Source organism: Homalodisca vitripennis, chromosome 7 (assembly GCF_021130785.1).
Source record: "Homalodisca vitripennis isolate AUS2020 chromosome 7, UT_GWSS_2.1, whole genome shotgun sequence".
Classification (NCBI taxonomy): Eukaryota; Metazoa; Arthropoda; class Insecta; order Hemiptera; family Cicadellidae; genus Homalodisca; species Homalodisca vitripennis.
In genome coordinates, this window is record NC_060213.1 from 25,252,931 (window position 1) to 25,269,366 (window position 16,436).

Genomic DNA, 16,436 nt, shown 5'->3' on the forward strand with positions numbered 1-16,436 from the left:
ACAGACACTGCTAGTTGTATGTCATTGCTCCTGAGACTACAAGATTGAATACTTTATCTTAAATACAGGATTAATAGACAATATTATTTACTAAACAATACCATTGACATATGTTACAGAGTCAAAAGTATATCAGAATAGTTGGATGTCTAGTCAAGTCAAAGATTGTCACTCCATGAGTAGAATTCCCAAAGTGTCTAGAAGGCCTGGTTCTGTAGCCAATCGTGAATGATTCTCTTCATCGTTCTTGGATTGTCATTTTTCAGGAAACTTGTTGGACAGCTTCATTTCAGCATAGTACGACTTTTTTTTCAAATAAGGCAGTTTAGTGAATTGGAAGTGTATAGTCTCAGTAAAGCAAGTTTTGTGTGTTGTAACATTTTTTTGTTACTTTATTAAGTAGTAAAAGTTTTCTTTTATTTAATGAACGTGGTTTTTTTCATTCACTTAGAGACTAAATGTAAGAAAGAGTCAAGTGGTCCTGATTTCAAGCCTATAATGGCTTTCTGGAAATGACAGATGGCTCAGTTATTGCACAATGCACTGATAACCGACGGGTTGTCCGTTTAATCCTGTCATTGGGTCATTTCTCAGAAACTTCTCCTAGTCCAATAATTCCTTACCACTAATGGTATGGATAAGACCAATGTATTATCTATAGAATTTGTTAAATAAAATTACGTAATCTGTTTACAAATAAAGACATCTGGAACTCGACTAACCTCACAGTCGTCCTTACAGTCGCAGCCAACAAGGAACTCAGGATCAAGGTTGAGGTTCACATCCTTGGCAGGTTCTCGGGCGGTCATGTATTGTACATACTGAGGCATGCAGTGGTCTAGCTCGTTCACACAGGATATTGGGACGTTTTCTTTCCCATAGGACAGGTCCTGTTGGGCAGAGAAACCAAAATACTAGAATCGCACTAATTGCTACATACAGAAATATCAGACAGTCTTATTTTAGTTACTGTGTTATGCAACAAATCATGAAATTGCCTCAAATGTGTACACTTATTGATGTATGGCCGTTAGGATGCAAACTGAAAATCTTGATATTTCAAAAATAAATCAATAACTAGTGCTATTATTTTATTGTTTCATGAGACAGTGTGTGGCATGGCATGTGTATGGCATGCCTACAAGTATGACACACCCACATGTACAATATAACAATTTAACTTCTTCTAAGGGATGGTCTATCGCCATGCACTTAAGCCTCACGGATCTTTTGTACAGCCTGGAAGTATACTTATTAGGATTAGGTTCTCCTGGGGAAATTCACCACCCTTGTCCAGATTACTAGACATAGCACACCCTTGCTATTGCAGGGCAATCAATGAGCAGGTGTTCAGCAGTTTCCTCCTACCTACCACACAATCTACACAGCAGATCTTCCCAGAAAATGTAGACTCTGTGAAGATGCTTCCTCAGGTGCCCATGTCCTGTAATTACACCCACAATCCGAGAAGACACTGATCTACCTAAGGAGAGAAGATCAGATGCCACCCTGAGGGAAGGTGACTGTACAAATAACCTACTCATCCTCAGACCCGGATGCAGTCTCCAGCTTCTCTATGTTCAGTATGAACCCACTTTGAGGCAGCCCTAAAGAATTCACACCTAAAAATAGCACAGAATGGTCAAGCCATTAGCTCTTCCTTCCCATGTAACCCCTCATAACCAGGAATAGTCACATTGTTGATTCTACCAACGGAAGATACGCCTTAATAATAATAGCAGGCAAGTTAAGATGTTGAACTCACGGGAGTCCATTGCCTTCAATGCTGCCTGGCTATCTGTGAAAATGCTTATAATCTTACTCCTATACCACAGACCAAGATTCTGATGAGCACATTTCATAATAGCTGACTTGTGCATGAAAAACTGTGGTTAAAGAATCCACAGGGACCACCAGCTCAGTGCACGGTTTCACTCTCGCACTCTTAGCATCTCTGCTAATTTTTATTTTGGAGCCATCTGTAAATCATTCAAGCTCTGATGACGGAAAGGGTTTCTTTCCCACCAAGCAAGCCTCTCTACAAGGTACACAACCCTAAAGGGTTTATTGAAGGAAAATCTTTGAGGCATCTGATCAGAGACCAAGCATGTGCAAAGCATTTCTCTGAATCAGGAAGCTAATTTTGCAACGCATCTGTTGCACTTTTACAGTCTGAAGTTCACCAAAGCCCCTCCTACTTAAGACAGCAGCCACTTCTTCTGGCCATTGCCCCAATGACAATGTCCAAAGGGGCAAAGTTAAGACAGCAATTTAGAGCTACATCTGGTACACTTCGAAGGACCCCAGTGATAGCAAGCCAAAGCTATCCTTTGCATACTAGTCAGACCAGCTATTGTCATCCTAACCTCCGTTTTTAGCCACCAGACAACAGTCTCAAACATCAATGCAGACAGATATAATCTAGGAGATGTAAAGCTAATACAGAGGCCTCGGCTTAAGGTCTCAAACCCCACTTATCACACAACATTGCATCAAGGTCCATTTCTCTCTCGCAACAACACTTTCTAGATAGGATTCCCAGTTCAGATTCCTATTAAGATTAGATTAATTAGTTGAGATCCTGGTAAATTGAAACGCAACTATCAGTACACATAGAAATTTGTTGTTTGTTATTTTTCCTTTTTTATCTATAAACGCACGCTAATTGAATCAGCACCGCATTTCAACGTAAATAAGTTAAGTTCAAAAACAATGGATTCATTAAAAATTATTTATTTTATGTTTCAATTTTTATTTTACATTTAGACTTGAAAAAGACAACTATAATTACCATGTTCACTTTAAATTCATAAGTTTATTGAATAGTAGCGCTTACCTCAGGCAGTTGAATGTTTGATTTTGGCTCTTTAGGACATATGATGAGTGGTCAGCTTAAATTAATGTGAGAGATAAAAACCACTCCACCCAGCAGTACAATAAAGACCAGCTAAAAATACCTCTGGCCCATCAGCAATTATAAGAAAACAAGTCTCTGTATTCTATATGACTTTAGTTGACTACAAAACTCTCAATGATGTTAGATGAACTGATTTGTATACATTCGTTTGAAGTGACTGATTGATAATAAATTATTTCAGAGCAATTAATTTCTTCATGGAAAAAGTTTGACAAAAGATAATCTTGCAATTCACTGCTACCACATTATTACCTCGGACCCATTCTCAAGATGCAACGTACCTCGATCCGTCCAAATGTACTGCCCTCCTCGAATTTGGTAAGTGGGTTGACCCAGAAGTCAAAGTCGAACAAGTCGATGGTCAGTGCGCTCTTGGTGCCCTGCAAGTAGCACAGCATCTCCTGTGGGCTGCGTATCGTGCGGCCGCATGGGGCCCTGTACATGATCGTACTCTTGCCTCTGTAGTTCACGCTCAATCTGAATATGGAATATTGTGTGGTGAAATAACTGATGGTATAACACAGTACTTTTTTGTGACATCTTGAACTCAGTCAAATGTTTCAACTATAACACTTTATAGATAAATCAAAAAAAGAGTTTTATAGTTTTGAAAACAGTTGTACTTATTTATTGTAACATATAAAAACATACACAAAATATTTGTATAACAAATGTATTACAATTTATTTTGAATTAACACGTTCACGATGATGGGTAATTTCAGAACTTTTTACATGCCATTGAATTTTTGTATAATAATGACCAAAAAAACCATAATAGTTGAGGAGGTAATTTGCAATTTTGTAAATAAAAATTATTTCATTTCAATACATTTGTTCAATATTTCCTTGTGTACTCCAAGAGGTACCTACAAAATTAAGCAGTCGTGAGCCTGAAGGAGTACATGATAGTCTGAGGTATTTATTTAATTGTGGGATAAAATTTAACAAACCACAAAGACAGACAAACAGTAAAACCACAATAAGGAAATGCATAGCAACGTGTACCCCATCGGGTACATGATGGCAGTTTGTGAAATATTGTGTGTACCGTATGGTCAATACCGTACATGTCGTCATGAACGTGTTAAAAATGTATTTATCTAAATGACAGTCTTATTTGACAGCAGGAAAACTCCAATCTAAATATAGTTCATGCTGATTACAAAAATTCACAGTTTTAATCAATTACAGTCTAATTATGTATATTTCATTATACACACATATCAGCCATATATCAACCCAATATCTTAAAACAGGTTATTATCATTGTTCATTATTCATTAAAACGTTCACTACGCCTCTATATTGAATGAGACTAGTGTCAAACTGAATATACACTGTAAAGCGTCTTCCACAGTTGGACAAAATTAAAGCAATTTAAATTTGTTTCAAGATTTATTCAATTAATTGTGGTTTTTCTCCTGTTTATGCTTGAAATTCTGCTGACTTCTAATTTTAATGTATTTTCTGTAGTCCATTCATGCATAAGTCTATCTATCAAATCCCAATGCCATTGTTCAAATTCATTTACATTTTATATCTCTTTACATTGGAAACTGATGAGGTGGCATTGTACAATTCATCACAAGTTCTGATATTTGGTTTCATAATTAACAATTTATTCTCCTTTCATGTTTAGTATTTTTAAGATGTTTCAACTTTCAGAAGCAGTCTACAGACTCACTAATAAAATCATATATAAATCTAAGTTTATAGTATTTTTTTAATATTACCTGGAAAATCCAAACATGAGGGGTTTAATAAGCGGGTCGTACTTCTTGGCAGCAGCCGGCGAGTAGTCAGTCCACCTGACACAGGCCTCATTGCACTGATGGGGTCGGAACTGTATGGGGCTACACGTGCTGTTCAGTTTACGTTGCTGCAACATACATTGTCTATAGTAGCAGTCGGTATTCTGATTAGGCTACAGATATTATTAAGTTTGTTTCCCAGCTTGGTACAGCATTTCATTTTTTCAACTTTTTGCTTTTTCAGTTTGTGCATATTGAGTGCATGTAATAAATTAATAATACAACTAAAGTTGTAACAAAATCTACCTACTTATTCCAAGTGAGCCCGGAGGACTATTTTATTATTGGTAAACAGAAGAAGAACAATCACATGTAGAGGAGCGCAGCATTGACATCTCTATGTATTATAATAAAGAAATTTATCACAGAACATGCTGCATACATTAAATGAGCAGTGGTTCGTTAAATGAGGTGTGGAATAAGAGAGGCATTGGAAACTAAAATATGGAACAAATGGAATTTGACAATAAAGCTCGTCAGTCATGGGGACTGATCGAGTCTAACTTGATTAACTCATACAAACACTTTATCAAACCCATAAAGAATTTTGAGAGGAAATTGTCAAGCATTATAGGAACATCGTTCTGCAATAAACGTTTAGCCTCAAGCTTCACTCTATACAGTTAACGAGCCAGTAGTTCATCCGCAACTGACAAATACGGAGGAAGTAATAGGGAGCTGTGCCAATAATACTATTCTAATCTCTACTAAGAACCTTTACGTCAGGTAATAGTTTTAAAAATAGTCATCAATCTCCACAACTTTCTCCTTCAACTTACGTTTAATTTTACTATAAAATTTATCAAGACCTAAAAAAATATCCTCACATTTATTTGTATCAATTTGATGCTAAAAAAATTAATCTCTATTGAAATTTAGTGTGATGACTTAAATACTAATTATAATATTAAAGTTTCAACTCAAAATGTAAATCTTGTAATAACTCCAAGTAGACACTGGCTCTGGTGTTGGTAATAAAATTAAGCAATAATGTATATACAAAACAGATTTCCATTTCCACAAGAAGTGGATTTGGAAATTGCATTAGTGTAATGGTAAGTATAGGATGTATAGGGGGCGGAATGGACAAAATCCTGACTCTGTGACGTTGATTTGCTCAATACAACAGAAAAGTTTGTGCCATAATATAGTTATGAATTTTAATAAAATTATTTCAATTTTTACAAACAGTTGCAGAGATTGAAACAGGGATAACCAACTTAGTTTATACCTAAAGGCTTAAAGAACATACCGTGATGCTCCCCTGAGGAACATGATTGACCAGAGGTTTCGAGTACGGGATATTAGAGATGACCGGTGGGTCTGGTACTTTCTTGGCAGTGCTCTTCCTGGCGACGGACCGGGCTGGGACCGCTGGTTGTTCCTCTGTATAAACACACAGACTCACAGTCACATGTTATATACTCATAAATAGCGTTGTTGTTGATGCTTTCTTGTGGTTTGAAATATAATTTATGGTAATTATATTAAAGTGCTGCCACAGCCAGCGCTGGTGATCAGAGGCGTTACTATAAGAACGTTCAATCAATATTTAATTTTACTAAAGGACAAAGCTTAGAATAAGAAAATGCTAAAAACCAACGTAAAACATTAACTTTCAGAAAATTGTGAAATACAATACTTGTGTGAAGCATCTTTTTCAAGTATGAAGTTTATAAAAACAAATATAGAAGCAGACTGACCGATGAACATTTGGATAACTGCATAGGCTACAACATAACTCTCCAAACTTCAAGAAAATACTTGATTGCCAAAAGGAGTTCCACTCTTCTCATTAACATGTACATTTTAACTCTTTTGTAAAACTTCCTATATATTTTGATTAAACCTCTCCCGCTCGCAAGGCATGAATCGGCACGCACTGCTTTACCCAACAGAGCCGATAAGTGCTGCTCTCGAGTAGCAATAGTTTGTACTACTACGGGTTGTTTGCTATCAGGAGACCATTTACTTTACTTTCACAGTAGATTTATTCCATTATTTTGCTATTTATATTAGTTGTGCAGAAACAATGGTGGGTTGTAGTCGTACAATTCGTGACAGTGAAATCGATCTCGTTATTAGTAGTGATTGCGACGATTCAAATGAGTGTAGTGATGTACCAGAGCTTTGTGAAGTGGTTGGTGGCATTGAGGATGTAGTTCGGAGTGATCACAGTGACAGTGGCAGTGACGGCGAGCCAGACAATGACCTTCACCAAGTAACTGCGCAACAAACAACCCAGCGCCCAGCTGTCCGTGTGCCCCCTCCCTGGTCTCGTACAATCAACTTCATTGAACCAATATAATAGTAAAATAATTAATATATATAATTATAGTTAATTACAATGACAGAACATCTGTAAGTTGAGGCGCCACGTATTTTGACCAAACGTGACCGGCAGAGCGAATTAATTGAGGTTAGAAGCACAATGAGCGCCTGGAAACAATGCGAGCAAGAAAGGGTTAATAAATATATGTTTGTGTGCAATAGATGGGTGTTATTTCCATTTTGCATACTTTCTTTTACCCAGTATTCCTTGGGACTCGGTAGAAGATTTATAAATGCTATGTTGACTTACTGGCTGAAAAATATGTCAACCATTGCTTTAAACTGTGTGAATTTAGAATAAGTTTGTACTATTGTACTAGCCTCATACTAAACACTGATAATATTCAATCTTTACTTTTCCATGTGTTTACAGTGATAAATATTTGAATTTGAATCATATTCTTGTCTTGTCATGTACTTGGACTACTGTAAACATTGGCATTTGGCTTTGACTACAACGTCCGGTGCTCTGGAAAGATCTCAAATTTCTTTGTTATAATTTATTCTCCACGTTCCATTTTCTCTTGTATGACCAAGGACTTTTCTTAGTACTTTATTTTCAAAAACGATCATCTTTTTCTGTGAAATGTTGTCAACAACCCGTGGTTCGGCTGCATACAGTATTAATCTTATTATTGTTTTGTAGATTTTAAGTTTTGTATGGGTAAAATTCAAGGCAATCTAGTAAACAAACCATTGAATCGTATACAGACCTAGGCATGAAATTTCTATTTATCGAACTCTCACTCACTGACTAAAACGAACCTCAAAAACACAAAGTGTGGCTGTTTTAACAAACTTAATTCTAACAAATTCCTTGATACCCTTGAGAACAAAAAAGTACTCACCAGGTTCCTCATTCTTTTCTTCATCTTTCTTCTCATCACTGTCACCTCGAGTATACTCCACGTATGGCATGTCACTCTGCACAATTTCATATTATAAGTGTACTGACAATAAAAAACTACAGTGTATATAGTTCAGCTTTAAATAAAAGTAAATCAATTATATTGGTAATTTCCAAACAAATTAATAATACAGTGGGAGTTTATCATCATATGTATGTACATTTCAAATTCGAAATGTAAAAGGATTTTAGAAATAAAAGTTTACAGGAAACTTAATTGGAGATTTCTCAAATATTTAGAGCTTTAAAATTAAAGATTTCACTTTCTGATTGTGTTATAATCTTAATGCCAATACTTATAATCTAATCCAATAACTTAAAATCGATATATCAAAATCGATATATCAGGATCATTTGGTGGCACATTTGAGCTTTAACTCTCTTGGTACATTGTAAGCAGACTACATATAATGTTAAGAGTCTTCTTCATACACATGGGAACTTTATTTAATGTTGAACACGTAAAATTGATGCATCAAAATCTGTCTTTGAAAAACCATAATTTACAACGAATTTAAGGAACAAGACAACCTTCTGATTCACGTAAAACACTTTACATATTTTTCTGCAGGACTTTCCAGCATGATTGAGAAACTTACCTTGTGAGTGGTGGAGCCGAACCCTCGGGAGCGGAGGAGTGAGCCGCTTTGTCGCTCCTTGGCTGCGGCCAGTTCCTGGTACATCGGTCCCAGTCTCGTCGATCCACGGTAGATCCACTCTGTGCGCTTGTCAGCATCAAAGTGTACCTTGACCAGTGAAGCGTCCACTTCCAGCACTCTCACGATCCACCACCGCCCTGTAGTTAATTAAAATGCTTCTAAATCCATTTCTAATGATAAAAGGAGTAATTTTAAAACACACAATTTTAGAAACACATATTTGGATTCTATATTACCATTGCAAGGATCTCAATATGTAAGTCAACATTTAAGATTTAATCTTATATAAAAATTCCTAAAAACAGATAACAACAGAAAAAGCAATGTTAACTATTAATTCTCTAATATAATAGGTATATAAAAAATATGTATTCTTCGAAGTATATTTGTAGTCAAAATAAATATCTGCAGGTAACAACTAAACTAGTGGAAGCGAAGAGAAGAGCTGGAAATACTAGTTTTTATAACCGTTATGGATCAAATTTATTGATCCACCATGATTAATTTTCCACACAACTTACCCTATCCAAGACCATATTGCATCTCAGTACAACTTAAAATATATAAATCCATAATTGTATATAATAACTATTGCCCCATTGGAATGGCTTAGCATTAACATGTTGAAGGGTCACCAGTTCAGTTCTACCACCAGATCATCAGTTTGGGTTCTTCCTTCATCTAAAACACTAGTATTGTTGGGCTAATGTTGTTAGGATTAGGGGAAAGCAAAAGTAAAGTAATAAAATAGGGTGTATTTTATCTCTACATTCAACACTCACCATTCCATTCTACCTTGACGACCTGACCACGACTCATTTTGACCATAGGCCGTTCCGGATACTGCTGTAGGTAGTTCTTGATGAAGTCCCGCGGCTCCGGGTGGATATCCTCCCACACGTTGCGGCTGGTGTGACAGACTACCAGGATATTGTCGTGGGGGCAGTATTGGGTGTAGCCGTCGTCAAAGAAAACCAAATACCTGAACAGAGACGATCATGGTCAATCACACATTGCCACCTTTTTTAGTTTACAGATGCGTCTAGTGAGCATTGGACAGCGAAATTTCATCAAAATTGCAATGAACCTCTTAAGGGCAAGTCAATTTTTTAGTTAAAGGTCATTACTGATGATGGATGATTTGAGGAGATAACGAAATTAAGCACATTTGCCACTGTCGAATATTACAATAAAAGAAATGATGTTTTAAAGACTAGAATCCATCCTTTTTTCAAGTATAAAAGCAAAAATTTAAGCATTCAATAGATTTAAAATAGCAACACATGACAACACACTAAAGTCAAGGTGAAAAAGAACAACAAAACATATTATTCAATCCAGCACTACGTCCAGAGAAGCATAAACGTAAATCACAACACAACACAGATGTATCGCAGAGACATTATATATTCAAAACAGCAGTGAAATAGGAGATTAACCATTATTTTATTCCAATTTACAATAACAGATTGAAGAATTTTAATTACTTGTAAATATAATTGTATTGTTAAGTAATGATAAATCATGACTCGATAATAAAATAATTCAATTGCAGAAAATGTTAAATTCAACATAAGAACACAATCTTTACCAACAGTAAAAATATAAATTTACAATAGCAAAATGAAAAATACTAATGCTTACAGCGCACTGCTCGTATAATGATCGAGGCCCGAGATGATCGGTCACCAACTTTTAATTGCCCAATGGTTTGATATGTGCTTGGAAGGCGTGCTGCGACACAGGTAGAATTAACCAAGATAAACTCCACTACACCAGTGAAGGCATCAGATGGGGCTCGCAAACATATGTCGAACTTCATTCAGAGTTTCACTGTTTTAAGATTAATCAGGTTGTGATTCAAGGAAGTATCAAGTTATTTCTTGATTTCATAAATTATTAGAAACGGAAGAAATGTTTTTGAGACTTCTGCGATTAAAGCTACGTTTTCCTAGCTCCGCGACTGGGTTTGCTCCGTGCTACGTAATTAAGGCCAAATGCGCAGCGTGTTTAGTTGAAGCGCACTTAAATACTGCGCAGCGCAAATGTGTTTTCCTAGGATTTGTCATTTTACGCAGCGTAACGCGCGACTTAAACTCTCTCATCTAGTTTCATCTTTTGAAGAAATGTACAGTTTTCATTGATATGGACCGGAAAAGGAATGTTTTGGCAAAGTTATTGCTCTTCGCAGACGAGGAAATGAACGAGGATGTCGACATTGCTGTTACTCTTTTATAAGTTTTATACAATTCTATTTTTTCAGGTTTCTGGCTACGGGAGAATCATACCGATCATTGGCTTTCCAATACAGAATTTCTGTGTCTACAATATCAAATTTTGTCCCAGACGTTTTGACAGTTGTCAAGGACAAAATAGAACATGTGCATTTGCCACCACCATCGGAGATTTATTGGAAACAGAAAGCCGAAGAATTCTGGGTCAACTGAGATTTCCCAAATTGTACATCTGCAATAGACGGAAAACATGTGAGGATAGTTGCACCAGTTCATTCAGGATCCCTTTTTCACAATTTTAAGAACTTTTTCTCCATTGTATTGTTTGCTGTGGCTGACGCAAACTGCAAATTTGTACAGATGCTGGAATCTTAAAAAGTCTAAAATGGGGAAATTGATTCAAGAAGGAATTATTTTCCCACCTCCTGAAAACCTACCTTCTTCTAAAATTAAGCAACCATTTGTTGCAGTAGGAGATGAAGCATTTAAACTGGGTAATCATGACATGAAACCCTACACGCACAAACAAGCAAACGCAGATAATCATAAACGACACTTTAACTATGCCTCTTGTCGTGCTAGAAGAATAACTGAAAATGCATTTTGTATTTTGTGTCACATTTTCAGAATTTTTTCACACCAATAAACTTGAAACCAGAAACAGTCGACTTAGTCATATTCGTAAGTTGCTGTCTTCATAACGGGATCAGGGATGACTTTATTGCACGCAACCCCAAAGAACTAGTGACTCATCCGCAGCACGAACTTCCTACACAAAACATGATCCCTTTGGCTTATGTCGGAGGCTATACTAAAGCAGAAGGGTTTAAAGTAAGAAGCAGTTTTACTGATTACTTGGAGCTTACTACTCAAATAAAATAAAAGCTCTGTTTCAGAAAAAAACGTTGTAATGTGAACAAACTTTATAGCTTAGTAATTAAAAAGAGAGTTTATTTATTTTAATGTTCACTACCTCAGGTTTCAAAACGCCAAATTTAAATATTTGTATTACCATCAGTAGAACTTGTACATTATCTCATCTGTCTACTATAAGTATTAATTTTATTCATCTAAATTTATTCAAGTTAACATGAAAGTGTATATAATAATAATAATATACACACAGCCGTCAGCCCTGCTGCGCGGTGCGTGATTGACTGCTCTCGAGGCAGTGCTCCCAGTCGCGCAGCAAAGACCACGCAGCGCGGTTAAGGCTTAAGCACGCAACGCGTAGCTAGGAAGACACCTCCATTGGTTTACAGAGAACCGGTGGTTTCGTCAGTTACGGAGCACGGAGCACGCAGCGCAAAAAGCCCAGTCGCGGAGCTAGGAAAACGTAGCTTCAACAGGAAAACTCCCAGATTTCCCGGTCGGGTGGCCACCCTGGGTTTATTATGTCTCTACCAAGGTGTAAGGGTATTGAACCCCCTGTGTATATTTTGTTGGCTCTACCAGTACAAAAGGTGTACCTAAGGTAAAATTTCTCTAATATTAAAATCGTAAATATAGCAAATATAAGCAAACATTATTATTATACGCAAGATGCTGAACTTTTGTATACATTTAACTGTATAGAAAATCTTCTGTATAAAAAATACAACAGCTGAATAAAATTAATTTTAAAGGGCTTTCGAAAAAATAATGTGAAAAATAACATTCTGCTGGATTGAATTTAATTTTTTTCAAACAAAACAAAACTGCTTGGATAGTCCATACTTGATTTTATTAACAATATTATAAAATACACCACTTTATCGTTCTTTATTTAGCGATATCATGCCAGTTGTAACTACATTAGGGAAGTATACAGTGTGTTCCAAATTATATGCACACTGAAGGGATCTTAGAAACTATAATAGATACAACAAAGATTAAATAGTATACAGCTTTAACAAGCTATTGTGGTAAACAGTCATCAAAATGTCACTAACATTCATTTCTAGGCTGACCTTGTCAAATATTTTCATATTTCACTAAACAGCTGATTCCAACAATGTCTGCAGTGAAATATCATTCAAGTTTATCAACTATATGAATAATAGAATGATTCCAACAATGTCTGCAGTGAAATATCATTCAAGATTACCAACTATATGAATAATATAATAAAGATTCCCTTCACACAACCATACAAAAATAGGTTTTTATGAATTATTTTATGAAAAAGAAGAGAAAAGTGTAAAATATGTGGTATTTGTTTAGTCATTGAAAAATCTAATTCCTTTTGTTTAAATAAAAAATGGGTTGTTGTATTGTTTTAATTGACTCAAACCCTACACCTCCTGCTTGCTGGTCTTGAAAAACTTTTCATTATAATATTTAGAAACTAGAAAATATTTCATGCAAAACGGTGCAATACAGAACCAATATGAAAATTTTGACCAAAAATAGTTTTTTGAGTGCAGTGAGTGAATGCAACCGATAATGAACTTGACCACATTAATTTGTTGGTCTTGTTATTGTATACAACTTCGTCCATTTTATCTTTGCTCTCACAGTTACCAAGATACCTCCAGTATGCATAAAATATGGAACATATTGTATACCTACCTGCCTTACTATTTTTACTTGATCCAGGAACAGCTACTAATTTAAGATTGTACACCTATCTTGTTTTCAGTCACAAACAATGAAGGCCGAGCGTGTGCAAGACAATGGAAACGTGCAAATTGGATAGTTGATTTTACGTATCGTTTTATGGAGACCAATTAGGGACTGATGATCGAAGTAAATAGGAGCATGACATCAACACAGTTCTCAGATTCTGCTAACAAGATGGATGATTGATTCACTTTTCTCTAACTACAATAATTGGACATTGTTCAATACTGACTTATGCTTATGTAAATAGTTTACTTTTGATCGAACAGTAGTAATTATAAAACAAAAGAATTAAGGAAAGAAAAACCACAAAAGAGAATTCAATATTGTCTTTAGCCTTGAGCCTACAGAATGAACCTATTTTTGTGGATTCTGAAACAAAAGATTTGTAAAGTTTATACCCTCCGAACTAAAAAATGTTATTCCTAAACATCCAGGAAATAGAAAACTGCTTATTTTGGTAAACAAACTTCCACCTAATTTAAACACATACCACCCCGTCTTCAAAATTAATCTGTATTGGGCCTAATCCTGTTCCTAATTTTTACTAACAACTTTCCGGATTATATTCAAAACGCCAGAGTCAATACTACCAACTTAATGTGTGCACAATACTACTCCTAAACACTAACATAGCAGATGGTCTTCTTACAAGTGCTTCGAACAGCTTAAAATATCATATATTGCAGAACTAATGACCTTCAAGTATATCCTTCCAAGACACACCAGGTGAATTTTATTAAGAAGAAGGAAGAGAATATAAACAAAATGTCCATAAGTATGTTTGGTATGTTCCTTGGTATGACAAGAAAAATTTCTTGGTGTGAGATTGGACAGTAGACTAACTTGGAATGAGTACAGTTGAAACCAAACGCATACCATTAAATGGAGAACTAGACGCAACAATAACTGCATATAATGTCCTTGTTCAATTACTCCTCAGATACGGACTTGCTGGTGGCTCGTCGATGGAAAATCTTAACAGAATTCTTCTTTCTTCTAAAAAAAGGGTTACACATGCCATTGCTGACCTACATCCTCACCAAAGCTGCAGAGGAGCCTTTCAAATATTTGACAGGGACTCTTACGGTCACTGCTCTATATATACAAGAAGTTATTCTTCACATTGAAAAATGAAATCTTCTGACGCGGAAAAAGATACACACCTTTAACATACGCCAAGCAGCCTACTACATACTGCAAAACCATCGACAGTCTCTTTGAAAAGAAGCCATCTTAGATTGTTCTGAGTAAATTTGCACTCCAACATCTTAAAGCTGTGAAAGGATACGAATTCAACAAGAGTCTTCAGAATTTCTTTGTTAGTTACACGGAGAAATTCATACACTGTGACAACTACCTGGCACATTCTATTTAAGAATCTTAATTGTAACAAAAAATTTAAAACTATTTGACACCTGTACACAATCTTTATGTCATTATTATGTTTTACACTTTACTGTACTTGCTTACTGTTCATGTTTAAACAAATTTTAGTATTGAATCATGAAGATATCAATTGTAATATGAATGAAGAAACTTTGATATCCAATACACAATAGAGTGTATCAAAAGGGTTAAAAACAAAAAAAATCCCAGATAATATTTTTAACTTTTGCCAAATTTAAATTTTAATACATGGTGACAAATAATATGATTGTTAAGAACATTATTAACTGGTATGTGTTAAAGTAAATAATAAAAACTGAGGAAAGGTTTATTATAATTAATTAACGCAATCTTTGTATTTAAATAAACTTATATGTTTTTATGTGGCAGTCTGGTTAAAAAAGTTACTTAAATAAGTAAGTTATTGATTAGAAACAAACCAATACTATTTTATTTTACAAAACTATATATTTTAATTGTGTCTATCAATTTTGTAATTTTATTTAAATTTAACTAGCGGTCTAAATTATGTAAACTTTAAGATTTACAGTTTTGTATTTTTATTGTAAGAATAACGATATAGTCTTTTTCACAAATTACAGTAGATAAATATTTTACTATAGTTTTAAACATAAATTTTGAGCTAATTAATTTATGCTTCTATTGTGAACTATGAAATTAAGTTAAGACTATTGGGAATCATTTCATAACTAGTACATGTAAAATAATAAATAAATTATATTACAGTAAATCTTACTTCTCAACTCCTCAACTCGCAAGTAAAGTTGTGCTAAGAGGTAATGTCATTATGGCAATCAATAGAGTGCAGTGCAAATTGAAATAGTATATTTCATGCAACAAAAGCGGAAAGCAATAAGGTAAAATTGATAAATTAATTATGAATAGCTTCAGTTTGATGCTGAGATGTATTGATTGATGTGTCCAGGTTTGATGCTATGACTTGAAGAGGCAAATGTAGTATTCCATCAGGTAATGACAGAATTTTTACTAAATGTAACTAAAACCTATTGTGTACGTAATTTAACCCTTTTGAACCAACAATTTTTTGCAAATTGCAGAGAATGAAAGACTATTTTTACCAGTGATAAGCAATATTTTAAGGAAGGCCTGGCCCAAAATTTGTGTTAAGTAAAATTTTTGTTAAAACACAATTCATTTAAGTACATAATATTAAGAAATTTAAATGATTTTTTCTAAATGTTATTAGGAATTAAAAATACTCTTTTAGATAACATTCTTCTTAGTTTTATATATATATATATATATATATATATATATATATATATATATACTGTAGACTTTTTTCTCCAAATTGCTTTTGTCAAACTGTAATTGAATAACAAAAATAATTTATGTTGTTTGTAATTTGTTACAGTATTATTAACTAAAAAGTAAAACAATCATAAGAACTGAGTGAACTTTTATCAAAATATAAAGAAAAATTAACAATACCTCACTGTTGTGATCTACAATATTTTACTTAATAAAACACTTACTACTTAAACTATGAATGTTATTTGTATAACATTACATAAAACAAACTGTCCAGCACTACAAAGACTAC

General features: G+C 34.7%; 1 protein-coding gene across 2 annotated transcripts in view; it reads right to left on the reverse strand.

Annotated features, from left to right (window-relative positions):
* The window catches only part of LOC124365706 (histone-lysine N-methyltransferase eggless), a 127,367-nt gene that overhangs the window by 23,724 nt on the left and 87,207 nt on the right, over positions 1-16,436 (reverse strand). For both annotated transcript variants that reach the window (XM_046821648.1, XM_046821647.1), the window contains exons 10-16: positions 9,410-9,609; positions 8,568-8,764; positions 7,910-7,985; positions 5,983-6,116; positions 4,653-4,798; positions 3,199-3,394; positions 723-890 (exon numbers count right to left, since the gene is read on the reverse strand). In XM_046821648.1, coding sequence (XP_046677604.1) covers positions 723-890; positions 3,199-3,394; positions 4,653-4,798; positions 5,983-6,116; positions 7,910-7,985; positions 8,568-8,764; positions 9,410-9,609 — 1,117 coding nt within the window. The remainder of the gene's footprint in view (positions 1-722; positions 891-3,198; positions 3,395-4,652; positions 4,799-5,982; positions 6,117-7,909; positions 7,986-8,567; positions 8,765-9,409; positions 9,610-16,436) is intronic.